The 16,166-nt window shown below is 47.2% G+C and overlaps 3 protein-coding genes across 3 annotated transcripts; 2 read left to right on the forward strand and 1 right to left on the reverse strand.

Annotated features, from left to right (window-relative positions):
* Positions 1–9,336: 9,336 nt before the first annotated feature.
* Positions 9,337–10,951, forward strand: THITE_2114823 (uncharacterized protein). The gene has a single exon (XM_003652903.1). The coding sequence runs from the start codon at positions 9,593–9,595 to the stop codon at positions 10,628–10,630; it is 1,038 nt and encodes a 345-aa protein (XP_003652951.1). The 5' UTR covers positions 9,337–9,592; the 3' UTR covers positions 10,631–10,951.
* A 1,984-nt stretch (positions 10,952–12,935) lies between these two features.
* Positions 12,936–13,781, forward strand: THITE_2088100 (uncharacterized protein; the record flags this gene model as incomplete). The annotated part of the gene is made up of 1 exon (XM_003652904.1): positions 12,936–13,781. One exon carries the CDS (start codon positions 12,936–12,938, stop codon positions 13,779–13,781), a length of 846 nt encoding a protein of 281 aa, XP_003652952.1.
* Positions 13,782–14,016: 235 nt separating this feature from the next.
* Positions 14,017–15,717, reverse strand: THITE_2114824 (uncharacterized protein). The gene has a single exon (XM_003652905.1). It carries the CDS (start codon positions 15,623–15,625, stop codon positions 14,330–14,332), a length of 1,296 nt encoding a protein of 431 aa, XP_003652953.1. The 5' UTR covers positions 15,626–15,717; the 3' UTR covers positions 14,017–14,329.
* Between the last annotated feature and the right edge of the window lie 449 nt (positions 15,718–16,166).

Genomic DNA, 16,166 nt, shown 5'->3' on the forward strand with positions numbered 1-16,166 from the left:
GAAGAACGCTAGGAAGGCATTTACCTCGAACGCTAAATTCGAGCCTACGCCAATAGAACTAGAGTCCTTTAGGCTACTATAAGAACACCTATACGAGCAATACTTCCTATATCATCATCGTTCTAACAAGCCGCTATTTATTAAGCTCAACGTAAACGGCAAAGGATATAGAGCAATCGTCTTTCAACTCTATAGTAAATAGGATAGCATTAGTATCTTTGGCTAAGACATCCTAAATAGTAAGATCTAGCCTATTATATTCTTATCCCACCTAACTTCCAACATAGAAAGGAAGTATAGAAGTATAGAAGTAGAAGTCGCTACTGTCGTATAGGTAGTTAGGAAGCTCTAGAAAATAGTATAGTTAAACCAACACCCTATAAATATCCTAATAGACTACGTAGTGACTAGAGGCATTGTAAAGCATACATCTCTCGCTACTATAGACCTTGTAAAGGCTAACCTAAAGCTCGTCAACACTATAAACTAGCTATCCTAGTTCGACCTCAACATCTTCTATATACTAGGAAAGCTCAACGTTGTACTAGACGCCTTATTACACCTACCAACCTTCGAGGAGGACACCCCTAACGAAACCTAAGACATTATCAACGAACTAGAGGACATTTAGTCCGCTACCTAGATCGACACCGAGGAATACTACGTCGTAGACACTAGCACCTTCGAGCTAGTTATCAATGACGAGTTCAAAGCCAAGTTGACCGTAGCTTACCCCAACGACCGCCAATACAATAAAATTATTAAGAGTCTCTACGATATAGAAGAACGAACTAAGAAGATCGCTAAGTAGAGAGAATACAAAGAGCGAAAAGAAGAGCTACAAAGAAAGTAGTACTAAAAGCTATAGCTTGGACCCTATGAACTAAAGGACAGTCTCCTCTACTATATCGACTACAAAGGAGCGAGGAAGCTTTATATCCCTAGTAGCTATATCAAAGATATTCTTACTATTGTATACAACAATATTTACCACTTTAGTATAGACAATATAATAGCGAACCTCTCGGTATTTACATTTAACTGAAAGCGCTAGATAGTACGTAAGTATATTTAGCACTACCCTATATACAAAGAGAACTAGACCTTGAGAGAATCGAAGCCTAGAGACCTTTAGCTAATTCGGACACCGCTATAGCCTTTCTATACTATCACTATAGATTTTATCGTCGGTTTGCCTACTATACCCTCTAAAGGGACACTATAGTCAATGAAAAAGTACCTAATCCTCAACGCTATATACACTATTACTTATAAGTTTAGTAAGAAGAAGCTTCTTATAGCTAGAAACGACAAGATGTTAGTAGAGGAATAGGCCATTATAATTCTTAAAGTACTAACGTATATGAATTAGGGACTCCTAGTACAAATTATTAGCGACTAAGACATTAAGTTCACCTCTGACCTATAAAAAGAAATCTTTCGTATCCTAGGCGTTAGCCTCCTTTTCTCAATAGCCTATTATCCTTAGACGGACAGTTAGTTAGAAAAGACGAACTAGACGGTAGAAATCACTATCCGTATAGAAGCTATAGAAAAACCAAGAACGTTATAGCCTCTACTTCTTCCTACGTTATAATACAATTTCAACAATATACTTATAGTCACTATCGGAAGATCGTTAAACAAGTTGATATATAGCTTTAAACTACGTTTTATCCTAGATATACTTCATTATAAGAAGGGTACTATTGCCTTCGTTAAAGCTATTAGTGTCCTTAGACAGTAATATCAAAAGGAAGTAGCAGAATAGATCGATTATACAAACGCTATTATAAAGATACGTTACAACGATAAGTATATACCTACCGAGTTCGAAATAGGAGACACCGTTTACCTACGACTATACAATGGATACCATCTCCTAGGAAAGCCTAAACGAAAGTAGTTACTATAGTAGGTAGGACCGTTCAAGATTGTCTATAAAATCGATAGAAACGTCTACAAGCTTAACTTCCTAGCTAGTTGGAAAGTCTATCTAGTAGTTTCAGTTTCCCAATTATAGAAGCTAGATCAGGGGAAAGACCCCTTTAGCTATAACGTAGAACCCCCTAGCCCTATAATTGTTGACGGAGATAAGCGCTAGGAAGTTGAGAGAATCGTACAACAATATATCATTTGGAGGAATCGGAGACCTAAAGTCGAATATCTAGTACAATAGAAAGGATTTACCGCTAAAGACGACTAATAGATCCTATATATTTAGCTTATTAACAGTACTAGGGAACTTGTCGAAGAGTACAAAAAGGCGTACCCTATCGACTAGGAGAAGGAATACTGTAACAAAGGTATCGCTATCAAGGAATAGAAGGAAGTAAAGGAGATTCCTCGGTCTTAGAACCAAGTTGTCGTCGAGCTGCTACGGAGAAAGGGCAGCGACCATTGACAGCTATACTATTATTAACTTTCTCTTTCTCTTTCCTTCTTTCCTATTTCCCTCTTTTCCTTTCGTTCATTTACACTTTCCTTATTAGAACACGTTCACTTTAGTATATCTACTACCACTATATTGCCACTAGACGTATAAGCATCGTCCTCCATCTTATAGATCTCCTAGTTTTTCCTCTCCTTACCCTTTACTTAGACATCACTAACGCTTTCAATTATAAAACCGTAGTCATTCAGCTCGTTAAGCATTTACTCATCCTAGTTTTCCTATATATAGATTTGCTACCAACCTTGACCTACAAATAGTTAAAGAAAGCCATCCTATTGCTATAAAGGCATAGGGCTTCGAGCCTCGAAGACACAATGTTCCATTCTCTAGCCACCACTAGATAGTAACACTGTTCATCGGCTATAGACACTACGCCATTGTTTTTATTTACTTCTAGAACAGCCTAACGTAGGCTACTACAATTTCCTTTCTTTTCATATATTAACCTCAATATATCCATCTTCCCTAACAATTCCTTATCGTAATTATTTACGTTCACCATATAATCGATCGTCAAACCTTCTTATCACTGAGCTACGTACATTTATACGAACTACCATTAGTCGGTATACGCTTACACTATATTCGTAATTCGAAACAATCCGCTATATGTTCTCGCGGTGCCTACGTCAACGACAGAGGCGACTATATAGTCGATTCTCTTAGCTCGCTAACGTTATCGAGTAGTAGAGTACTCAAATACAATTGTATCGACATTACTAAGGGAGACACCCGACTAGCCTTCGTCGTATACAGAATGCCTCCCTATATATAAAAGACTCTTACTAAAACCTATACTACCGGTACCTAAAAAAGAGAAAGCGCTCGCCTCGCTATAAAGCAAGCGGAAGGTACTACGAAGGTTACTAATATACCTAATACCCCTTTGTACATTATAGAAGTATATACGTCCCACTAGGCTATAACCAAGGATATCGTCGCCAAAGTCGCCTATAACAACGAAATGATAGTCACTAAGAAAGCTAATATAGCTAGAGCGATTTAGAACAGTTTAGAAACTATATATAAAGAACAGGGGTAAGCTACTATTTTAGGCCCTATTATCATTCTAAACAACGAACCTGAAGTCGCTAAGGACTACGAAGGAGCGCTAGACAGCAATATAGTATAAAAGCACCTCGACACTCTTCTTACTCACAAATATACGAAGGGAGAACAACCCCTCCAATATACACCTAAGATCTAGTACCCTAATATTAATAACGTTGTAACTGCCTACGTATAGCGTAAAGAGCCTTAGCAAGCTATATATATTACATCCAATAACAAAGTAGTCGTAAGCGATAACGACTAAGATGCCTTAGACGACAACGAAGCCAATTATACAAGCGACGAAGAGGATATAGCCATAGAGCTATATCGTATTCTAGAGCTACAAAAGACCTATATATCCCACAGTTATTCCTATCGCCCTACAAAAGCTATAAACAAGTATATCGCCACTATAAGCGAGGTACTCGCCTATATACATACAGACTTCGGCTATAATGAAGAATATATAGCTAAGCTCACAACGTAGTTCACTAGATTCCATTGTACAATCCCGAAAAAAGATCCTAGTGACAAACCAGCCGGCTTCGCTCACAACTTATATATCTATAGGATTAAAGGCATAGTTAAAAAGGCCCTTAAGGAGTTCTAGGAGACCAGAATAGTAACCGTAAACTATATACCGACCACTATCGAGATCCTCGCCTTACAATATATATCGCCTAAAGGGGAGGGCAACCTATCTATCAACGCAATGTTAGCAGAGCTCGGCCTAGTATACTATAATAACGCTAAAGCTATAGATATAGCAAGCAGTACTAGTTACACAGTTACTGTGAACGACGCTACTATCAAATCTCTTTAAACCAATATAAAGATTATATAGGCGCTCACTAAAGACCTATTGTATTTCGTATAAAAGTACCAAGTATACATCAAAAAAGTCGAGAACGTCGCTATAGAATCCGTAAGACGTATTAGCGCTATAGATATAAATAGGAACGCTAGATACATAGAGCTAGATACCTTTGCCTTCTAGGCCAATCTAGATAAAATGTATTATCATTAGATCGAAAAGATCAGCGATATATAGCAAGCCTACAACAAGACTATAATAGAACTCCGTTATATAGACAATACGTTCTACAAAGACGTCGATATAGTTATACGTATAACCTCCGATATACAAGACATCATCTATATAAGTTTGTCGAAGTATATACAAGACCTCAAGCGCTATACAACAATCCTCGAGGCCTATATAATCGTACTAAGTGTAATTCCTAGCGAGATAGAAATTATAAGACAGACCATCACGACTATCTAGCCTAATAAGCGCTAAGAACCAGCACCTAAGGTCAGCTAAGCCACAACCATAACGGCTATATACTCCATTAAGACTATATAGCCGCCCACCTAGAGAACGCCCACCAAGGCACCCGTTGCCAAAGCCACGCCACCAGTTGTATCGACGACACTAGCCAAGACGCTATAAAGCCAGTATAATAAGAGTACCTATTCAACGTTAGAAGCTAAAACGGTCAAAGTCACCGCTACTAAGCGCTAACGTAAAGTAACTATTGACAACAAGATATAGGAGACACCAATACATCCTCCTAAGAAGCTTAAGAAGACACCTACTTCCGTTGAACGTAAAGTAACAACAAAGGCCTCTAAGGTCGGAAGAGACGACCCTTATACTAGTAATAGTATAGTCGATCTCGATAAGTAGAACAAATGAACAGACATATCACAATAGAGGGCTTCGCTATAGGACGAGATAACGGATATAAAACCTATATAAAGTATAATATAGATTAGTTTTCTTCCTTTTCTATACACTCCTTTATCCTATATTGAGTTCTATAATAATGGCGAGGACGCTATCTTTTTCTTCTTGTCTCTAGGCACTTGTTATACACAACTATAGCAAAGGCACCTATGACCGTACTACGGTTAGGGGTAACGAGCGTTCCCTTAAAAAGGGGAACCTTACCCAGAACCCCTTCGTAGGAAGATAGACTGTATCAATATACTTTTGTAACATATACTAGTGTTCAGGAGTGCCGCCTCATCAGCTGACGAGGCTAAGAGGCATTGATCTTTCTCACCCTCATACGCTTACCGCTAGATGGTCACCGAGGGCCATCGGCGTGTAATAGTTCAGTAAGTATAGAAATCCCAACGTAGCACTATAGAACAAACTATAAATAGGCGTCGATCCCTATATAGATCTCAATGCTATAGTCCACTAATTTACAATAGCTATCGACACTCTAGATATAGTTTAAACTAGGCAAAGTAAATCCCCTTTGATACGTCTATATTCTCTATACTCGTTCAAAGATATAATTGGGATAGAGGTTCTAAGAAAGAAGAGCAAGGTTTTTTACTAGAATACTGATCTTTATATTTTAAAGGATAAACTTCTATAGACTATAACGACTAAGCCAAGGGATTAAGATAGCTATATTTAGAGTTTACTAAATCTACTCTAGGACTTTAGATTCTTGAAGAGTAAACTAATCTATAGTTTAGTACTAGAAAATCCTAAATGCTTTATAAAGTTTGATCAAACTCTCTCTTAATACTATAAAACCAAGGGATCGACAATGCTAGAAGATCTATTTATCGGAGGAACCAACTATAAAGAACTTATCTTCAATGGTTTCTCAAAGGGCGTTAGAATCCCTTGTATATTGTTAATAGGTAGTAACGCCCTAACGCTTTAGGCAAAAGTAGAACGTAGTTATATTAACTTGAACCCTATATTTAGAGTAAAGATTTAAAAGGATCTAGGTATAGGTAAGCCTAGCTTAATATTGTTAAAGGATAAAATCCTTATAGGGCTTAAGGTTAATCTAAGGACGTCCTATTGAATTAGTAGAATATATTGGTAAATAGAGGAAATAGAGTATAATAAAAAAGATATTTATAATAGTAAAGAAGAACATATATAGGGTTTATAATTTATATTCTAAATTTATATAGGGTTGAAAATGTTATTAGACTAATATAACTCCGCCTTGTCCCGCCTTTAGCAAACTCGATTGTATACAATTGGCCTTGATTGCATTTGGTCTATAAAGTTCTTAGGTATATATAGGTATATCTATATATTGCCTAGGTATTCTAGAGATATACCTATTATCAGAGGCTTTTAGCGGTTATTATACGATAGGGGTAGGCGTCGTAGGGTATCGTTGGGTACTATATAGTAAGGGTAGACGTTGCTAGGTAGGGAGGGTGCTTACTAGGTAGAAAGGGTGCTCGCTAGGTAGGGAGGGTAATCGCTAGGTAGGGAGGGTGCTCGCTAGGTAGGGAGGGTGATCGTTGGGTAGGGAGGGTACTCGCTAGATAGAGAGGATACTCGCTAGGTAGGGAGGGTGATCGTAGGGTAGGGAGGGTGATCACTAGGTAGGAAGGGTGTTTATAGGGTAGGGACAGTCATTGTAGGGGGTTAATAGTTATTATAGGGTAGGGACATTTATCTTAGGGTAGGGATAGTCATCCTAGGGGGTCGATAGTTATCGGAGGATAGAGATAGTTGTCGTAGATTATTGATAATTATCGTCGATATCTAAGGTATATTGTATTAGCGTTAAAATAACCTTTCGACAATTATATATTCGTTACTCTAATCTATTGTCTTTGCTTTAAATCTAAGCCTATATCCCTATACCTAATATATCTGTCCCTAGAGGATCGATTCTAGCTCTCTATCTATAGCATTGTCCTCTAGCTTATTATTATTGTTTATCGATATCGTCATTTAGCTTAATATAACCTCTATTATATACACTTTAATAGTCTCTTCTAAAATCTTCTTCTATATCTTGTACTAGATTGACGTTGCCACTATAGCTATAGCAAATATAAATGGCTAGGAATTACTAGTCTTCTTATATTCCTATTGCTCTTTAAGCTCCTTCGCCTCTATTGTCTAGTCAATATTGCTCTAAAGCTATAAAATATAAAGGAAACCTACTTTTAATAAATGAGTATTTAAGGCTATAGCTAGAATAGAAGCAATTGGTATATAAGTTCTTACTATACTTAATAGGCAATAGATAATAGATATAAATAGGTTATAGGCCCTAATCTTTATTATATTATTAGCAGTTAATAGTTAGGTTATAACGGTCGAGAAAAATAAATATCGTTATCACAAAGGTATACTTAGGTCAATGTAAGTCCTACTTATACTCAACTTCTTCTTTACCTTTAAAGTATTTCCCAACGATAAAAAGGTGTTTAACATCCTAGAAATAAATTAGAAAACGGTTCTACGAAATCGCTAATGATTTAGGATCCTTTACCTAATACTTCTCTAGTAGCGCCTAGACATTGTTCTACTTAGACTAACGTAGCTCATTTATAATCTATATCGTAAGCTCTAAGGCCGTCTTATAGTTCTTATATTCAGTCTACGTTAAGGTAAAGGGTATACTAAAAAACGTAAAGTCGCTAAGCTAAGGCGCTATAGTAACAGTTGATCGAGGTTAGATATTCTAATAGACAGTGACTTAAAGGCGACAAAGGGAGACAATAAGCGACTACGAAAACCATTAGCAACCTACACTTAGAATATTCTAATGGTAGGGAATCAATATTAGACACTTACGATTGAACTCGATCGAGTGCAATTGAGGCTAGGAAGCGTATAGCTAAATCGCTCTGTCGGCTAGAGGGCTTGGCAACGTAGGAAGAAAATGGGGCAAGGTAGCTAGTGGGTGGAGGGAATTTGTTTTCTATGCTGGCCAGAGAAAATTTTGGGGCAGGGGCGGGGTTGGTGGGTGGATTCTTACAAATTGGTTAAGTGGTTTGGGTTTTCGAAGAGTCCAAGCTCGAAGCCTCCGTAGGCCACCCACCCCTTGTGGACCCTCTGTCATGGTCTCGGTCCACTAACGACACTAGCGAAAATCTGCCCAGGTTCTTCGCCCCATCGGCCGACCATCCACTAACGTTACTGTTCCAAGCCCACCCAGTTGCCGGCTCTGCTCATTGCCCGGGCTTTTCCCTTGTTCCATTCCTGCCTCCCCTTCCTCTCAGGCCGCGCCTCTTCCTCCCTCTCGTCCTCGACCTTCGCCAAATCCGCCAATACCGCGAGCGACTGACGAGACGAGCGACCAAATTCATTTTTGTGTCGTTCAGAAAGGGATCCGGGTGTCGTCGTCCTTCGTTGACTCGAACGGAGACGAACAACAGCACCTGCACGCGAACGACTTCGTCCGCTTCGGTGCTGTTCGTGTCAGTGCGTGCCATCTCGCTCTTGACACAACCTGGAGGACGCCCGAGTTCGCACGGTTGAGGAATTGCACGGTCCTGTTCCAATTTCCAGGGCACTAGGTTCGTTTATTTTCCTCTTCAGTTACGCGGTTGAATGTTCTTTCATTTCTGTTGCTGGGTTGGGATGCGACCGCGATTTTCAACTGGTGCGCGACTCAACGATCCGAGGTTGTTTTGACTCCCCTGCCGGTCGCCCGGTCATCTTCACAACTCTCCAGACGAGCCATCCGGCCACATTTCCTGCAGACGACCGCTGCGATCTCATGAAGAAACACCGCACAAAGCGACGCGTTCTTTTTTGTTTATTCCCGCACTGCACCTCCATCCGGGTGCCTGATCAACTTTTCGGACTTGTTTTCGCCACGCAGCACAATCAGGAGGCGAACCTGAGCTAACCACCGGCCCATTGGCAGTGCCTCGACGTTCCTTTTTCCTTTCAATTTTTCTCCTATTCCTTCGCGGTTGCTCCGTCGAATCAGCTCGTGTGCTCGGAACAAGACGTTTGTTTCGCGGCCACCGACAAAAAGACCCTGCGACTCGGTCTTTATTTGGTTCTCACCGACAGTCTCGAGGCCCTTTCGAGTTCCTCCCTCTCGAAAAAAAACATATATCCTGGTGTAGAACCCGAAATCTACGCTCTATGGCTCAGCCATCCCGATAGATCTCGATCCCCCTCGCCCCTCGAGATCCTCCGACTGCTCGACTCTGGAACTGCTGCGACGGCTCGCCTTGATCCCGCCGCCGGGCCGTCGTTTTCCAGCTGCTCGACGCAGTTCGGCCCTTTCACCCTATACCGAATCCCGATCGCACCAGACAACGATTTCTTCGGCAGCCAACATGCCTGGTGGTGTGTGTGCCGTGCTCGACTACGAGGTCGAGCTCATGGCCGACTACGTTTCTGAGATGGCTACGCGCATTGTCATGCCCGAACGCCAAGTCAATCCGGCGTTCCGCAAGTTCGTCTCGCAGATCTTGACCTCGACCCGACTTCCGAGCACTACGATTCTCTTGGGCATGAACTACTTGGCGAAGCGCATCAACATCATGCGCGCTGCTGGGCAGAATAGCCATACCGAAGGTCAGGTTTGGCGCATGCTCACCGTTGCGTTGCTTCTCGGGAGCAAGTTCCTGGACGACAACACGTTCCAAAACAAGTCTTGGTCCGAGGTCAGCGGCATCCCGGTCCAGGAACTCAACACCCTGGAATTCGAGTGGCTAGGCGCGATTCACTGGTGCCTCTATGTCAACTTGGAGGGGAGCGAGGACTACCAGGCCTGGTTGTCGAACTGGAAGGAGTGGCAAGTTGCCAAGAAGGCACAGCAACAAGCAAGCCGCGACCGCCTGACCCGGCTCGTGTCGCCCGTCGAGCCCGATATGTCTCGGTCCCGGACTCAGCACGTCTATTCGACTTGGCATCAGCAACAAGTGGCCGAGTACGAGCGCCTGTCGAGCGTGAAGCGCAGCGTCGCGCCCAATTTGGTTCCCCTTGTGTTCGAGCCGTCGCCGTGGGGATACCCCCTGGCGTCTTGGCCGCCAGCGGCTCCGCTGACGCCCCCGGATTCCGGATACGGCAGCCCCGAGTACGCAAGCTCGACGACCTTGGTCAACTCGAGCTACGCGGAGTGGTTTGACGGGGCACTTCACGGCAACAGCTCGGCAAAGTACTATCACCATCCGGTGTCTTACAGCGGCTACCGCCAGGGCGCTCACGCATCGCGCAATGTTCCCAGCTACGGCCATTACTACGGTTACGGCCCCAGCATCTGGGAGCATCCGAGTGTGCCTGGCTGCAACTGCGGCAGCTGCGGCGGTCTGCACAACAAGGGTCATCCGTACTTCGGCAGCCAGAACTACAGCCAGGCCGTTGTTGGCTGAGCATGCCATCCTCCCGCCACATCCCACGGGGTTGATGAGATTACGGGCGCGTTTCGGCGTTTCTTCCTATCGCGTTCAATTACCGGGCGCGATTCTGCTTTTCCATGCATCATCCGCGGAATGCGGTCTTCCTTTGGGAGCATATCGGAGATTCAGATTCGACATTGTTGCATTCAGATACCCCGAGCGACGGCCCGGAAAAAAGAATTGGGCACCCACTCACTGTCGGCACCATATTGTTGACGACTTTTCTCGACCTCCGATGCTGCGCCGTTCTCCGTTTCTATCATTTCCGGCGCCAATCCATTAATGAGATGCCCTTCTTCGGTATACGGTTTACCCCTGGGACATGCATCGGCGTTCTTGGATTTTATACCACTGAGTTTTTTTTTCTTCGCCTTGCGATTCAACCATAGATTCGGCAACGCGTCTTCTCCGGAATTTTTCGACGGTCTTCAGATTTTTCAGCTCTTCTCGACCATCCGAGCGGAGCCGCCATTGGCACGACACTTTTTTTTTTCCCCGAGGACCAGGACTAGCGATAGCTTTCGACAACCACTCGGACTCCATTTCTTTGGGCTCACTGCCCCCGCGGACTTGGTCAGCCGCCGGTGAAACTGATGATGGTCACGTCAACGGTGGATGGTTAACGGCTTGGTTTCGGCGCCGATGTTCAAGGAAGCAATCTCCTTCGCTCTGGGCTCACTGCCGCCGCGGAACTGGTCAACCGCTGGTGAGCTGAAAATGCCCACGTCAGCGGAGGCTGAGCGACTGGAGGTTTTTTTGGCGCCGACTTTCAAGGGAGCAATTTGTCCTGGCCGATCACCGAAGTGTCTTGGGGCTCTCCTAGCCGCACGGTTCCGTTCAAACTGGATGATTTATTGCCTTTTTTTTTTTTTTTTTTTTTCTTTGGTCAAAAAGTTCGCTGGATTCGCAAGTACATATCTGGTGCTATTTCCATGGTTTCCTAATTTTTCTGTGTGCTGGCTCGGGAACGAGGGGAAAAGCTGGACTCGCGGGTGTCCAAAGAAGTTTTTTTTCCTTTTTCTTTTTTTCTTTTCTTTTTCTTTTTTTTTTTTTTTTTCTTTTCCCTACACGGTTCAGGCTTCACTTTCGGAGGCATTTTTCTTTTCCATCGTCTCCTGATGCCGTTCTGTTTAATTGCCCGTTCGGCACCAACTGAAGGCTGTCCAGTGACGGTGCTTCACTTGGACTCTGGTGCCCGGCATTGCCGCGGTAACCATCTCGCCGGCTTGGTCATTTTACCTTTCACCTACTTGGTGGCTAGATGGGGTTCTCGTTTGGGTCATGGTGCGAAGTAGAGAGGAGGTTTTCAACGAGACCGATCAGCGGGCAGCCTTTTTTTTCGTGCCGCTGATTCAGGCTTTTGTCCTATTGCTGGAGGGGCATGGGACGCTCTTGTTTTTTTCCCGCTACCAAAGATGACGATTTCACGAGCTTTGAGAGTTTTGGGGAAGGAGGCTGGATGGACTGAGACTGGGATGCTGGGATATTCAAGGGCGTGGAATATGGATGGTTAGCGCTTCTTTGCAGGGGAAGAAGGAGCAAAGGAGAGCCATTGTGAACTGCGGCACGCGCTCTGGAATGGGCGAGTGCCCAGGGCCTCGTGTACCTAGATGAGGAGTCAGGTGTGTTGGGTGTTTGTAGGACATACGCCAGTTGCTCCGCTGCGCCTGGCTTCGGTCAACTGGACAGATGTTGAGAACACAAAAACAATAACAAAAAAGCAAATCAATGCGACAAGCTCCGATCCTGGCATGTCTCCTGAACTCGATTGTTTTTCAACAGACTCTGTGCAAACCGTCGTTCTTGTCGTTGTCAGTTGCTGCACCAGCTGGTTGCAGCTGGCATGATATAGTGGGTTGGATGCCAGGCCTGTCCGTCCCTCGCCAATTGCTCTTGAGAGTTTGCCAAGCAGCTGATGAACTTCATCTGTGTGGGGTGTTTCCCTTGTTCAGACTGCTGAAGGCGCCGAACAACAACACTTCAATAGCTGGGAGTCCACATGTAATCAACAAATCATCCGGAGCTTTGAGACTGCCCGCCGCCTTCGCCTCCCCTTTGCGGAAGGAAGACAGGTGATCGATCGACTGGCACCCAGTTCCATAAGAGGTTACTGTGCGATTAGCAGCTGTGTCTCGTTCGCCTCATTCAACCTCTCACCACATTACATACCTTCACATCCCAGCAGGAATCCCAGTTCAGCCAGCCCCCGCTCGCCAGCCACCCCACCCGTGGAATCAAGTCAAAGACAAACCGAGCCAGGACCGGAAAGGGGAATTCAATGTCTTCCCGTTTCGTCTCAGCAGGCGCCATTGACGCCGCCACAGGCCAAGCCACCACCACCATAACCACCACCACCACCACCAACAACCCTCCTGCGCCCCTAACAAAAAAACAACAAGAATGGGCCGCCGCCACCGCCCAGCTGGAGGCCGACCGCCAGCGCCGCGCCCTCCAGCAGCAGCAGCAGCGAGGAGCAGGCGAGAAGTCGCTGTACGAGGTCCTGCAGGCCAACAAGGCGGCCAAGCAGGCGGCGTTCGAGGAGGCGCACCGGCTGCGCAACCAGTTCCGCGCGCTGGACGACGACGAGGTCGAGTTCCTCGACGAGGTGCGCATGCGCGCGCGCAGGCAGGAGGAGGAGGCCCGCCGGGAGGTCGAGAGGGGGCTGGAGGGGTTCCGCCGTCGGGCGCAGGCGGCGGCGGGCGGGGGTGGGAGGGTGTCCGAAGGGGTGGAGGCGGGACAAGGGGGGGAGGAGGTGGAGGAGGAGGAGTGGGATTTTGGGGGTGGTGGTGGTGATAAGAAGAGGAGGAAGGGGGCTGGTGCTGGTGGTAGCAGGGAGAGGAAGAGAATCTTTAAAGGGGTTGCGGTGAAGAGAAGGGAGTCAGGGGCTGGGGGTGGTGATGCGGAGGAAGGGGGAACTGGAAAGGAAGGGGAACTGGGTCGGGAAGATGGGGGAGAGAAGGCGAAGGAGCAGCCATCATCGTCATCTGGAGACGGAAAGGGAGAGCAAGCGGCGAAGCCGGCGGCTCCCGCGCCGGCACCACCACCATCCGCCTTGGGAACGAGTGAGGTAAAGAAGTCTAACGGTCTACTGGTCGACTACGACTCGGATGATGACGACGATTGAAGCATCATGCCTGCGAACTGGCATTCCAGGCGGCGTGTTGTATTGGCCTGCGGATCAATAATTACGGTCAGCACCATACTGACAGGAAGGATGTCAAATTTGGAGAACTTCTCCCCATCACATCTCGCATTCCGAACAGCCCGCCAGCGTGACAGCTCGGGTTACTGTTGGAGGCCCAAATCATGTCTCAAATCGAACGTGAGAACACGCACGGATTGTGGTCTGTGTTCTCCGCATTCTGCTACCGTTTTCGCCACCTCTCATGGGTACTGCGCGCAGCATGATCAAGAGGAGTCCTATATTACACTGACACAGGGTGACACTGAGCTTTACTTCCGTTCCACCATCACCGGAATCTATCGTTTTATATCCCACTATGCAGGCCGCTGTGACACCTCACAGCTATGGACCTTGATACTCCAACACCGACATGGCCACAGATACACACCGAGTACAACTGTTATACACATGAACACCGTGATTTATGCAACAGCGCCGGCAACGCGGGGAGATAGAACACCCCAATCACCGTGCCCCCCTTATGCCTGTCAATCCACGTCCTTATCGTCCCAGGGCGCGGTCTTCTTCTTGTCAAAAGCCTTTCTCACACCCCACCGGTACAGCTGGCGCAGCTTGCCCTTGATGTAGCCCTCGATCTCCTCCTCGGGCACGACGATGCTGCGCGCCCGCTCCTCGTCCTCGGGCAGCAGCTGGAAGCGGCGCATGCGCGCAGCAATGCGCGGGTCCATGACGATGGGTTTCGCGCGCACCTTCTCGGGGATCTCGGCGGCCTCGGCGTCCTTGGGATCGTCCTCCTTCCAGATGGACTTGATCCAGTCCTTCTCCTCCCACGCCAGCTCCTTCTGCTGCTCGTACTGCGGCGACTGCTCGGCTGTCGCCGTCGGGCTGGCAGTGTCGGACTCGGCGACAGGCTGTTGTTGGTACTCGCGGTAGGTGCACAGGCAGACCGCGGCGACCTCGCGGCCGATTTCGTCGGCGAGCTTGCGGCGGTTGAAAAAACGGTACATGCGGGTTGGGGTGTTGAGGAAGCCTAGGAGATGCGGCTGCCGGATGGGCACGGAGGGTGCGAACTCGTTCGGGGCAAAAGGGGGGAGGGTGGATGCAGGGTAGTCAGCAGTTGTGTTGTGAGGTTTTGGTTGTGGCGGTCGCTTGGGCTTCTTTTCTTCCTCGGCGGGTTTCTCCTCAGCGGGTTTGTCTTCTGTTGACGATCCCGGGGTGGTCGTAGTGGAAAGCGACTCCGGCTCCGGCTCCGGCGGCGGCGCGAGGGGCCCTAGCCAGCCCTCGTGCAAGCCCCTGAGGTACTCCTTCCAGGTGTGGCGGCCGATGACCACGTCGCCCCGCACCCCCTCATAGTCTGGGATGCCGCGTGATTTCCGGAAGGCTTCGACGATCTCCTCTTTCGTGGGTTGCTTGCTCGGGTCCGCGTCCTCGCTACCCTCCCGGCTGCGGCGCAGCCTGCGCACCCGCTCGGCAACGTAGGCCCGTACGTCGCCCTCGCGGCGGCCCTGCACAAACTCCCAGTCCAACCCGCTGGCGGCCAGAATAGGCTTGACATATTCGGTGTAGTGATCTTGAGCAACGCGTAGGCCATCGCCCGGCGGGCTCGAGAGATAGATAGTCAACTTGCGCGGCTGGGCCAAGCCGAGGCTGTCGGGCAGCGGCTCCTTGGCCAGATGCTCGACTGCATGCGCCCATCTCGCCGTGGCCCGCTTCTTCTCACGCTTGTCATAGATGATTGCGGCTGTTATGGCGCTTGAGACGGTCCAGAATATCATCCAGTTCCGCGACGGGAGCTTGCTGGGGAGAGCGGGAAGGCCAAGCATGCGAAGGGCTGGGTTTCGCGAGGGCGCCTTCGGGGCCTGCGCGCAGACGCGGTCAGAACGTGAAACAGAAGAAAAGACAGCCGGAGTGCCATATCATACAACGCTGGCCGCCGGCGGCGGGGGCGGTGGTGGTGCCGGATCGGCCATGGTGCCGGCTCGGATCGAGCTCTTGAGCTTCCGTCGCGGGAGATCCAGCAGCACTACAAGCACATTGGCCTTGCCTCGGCCCTGTGGGACGCTCTTGCGCTTGACAGGAAGGTCAATCGGCTTCGCCACTTTCTACCACAAGGAAGCCGGGTGGTATTGCCCAGGTACGGTACCGAAATCGCTGGTCTCTTCGTCGTCGTCGAATTCACTCAACACTGCGCATCCAGCTCAAATTTCCAAGCGCCGACAACCAAACCTTGGTTATCGTTATCGCGATAAGGCACTGCGCACGGGCCTCTCTTCCCTGCTGGCTGGGAGCACTCGGCCATTTGCCTGAGTTAACTAACTCAGAGATGGATCTCTCTGGCGAAAGGAGACAAGAAAGAGGACGGAT

The sequence above is a fragment of the Thermothielavioides terrestris genome, chromosome 2 (assembly GCF_000226115.1).
Source record: "Thermothielavioides terrestris NRRL 8126 chromosome 2, complete sequence".
NCBI classification, from domain to species: Eukaryota; Fungi; Ascomycota; class Sordariomycetes; order Sordariales; family Chaetomiaceae; genus Thermothielavioides; species Thermothielavioides terrestris.

What these genes read in the sequence shown, in the direction of transcription:
- THITE_2114824 (XM_003652905.1), bottom strand. Translation starts at nt 15,625, where the DNA reads ATGCTTGGCCTTCCCGCTCTCCCCAGCAAGCTCCCGTCGCGGAACTGG.
- THITE_2114823 (XM_003652903.1), top strand. Translation starts at nt 9,593, where the DNA reads ATGCCTGGTGGTGTGTGTGCCGTGCTCGACTACGAGGTCGAGCTCATG.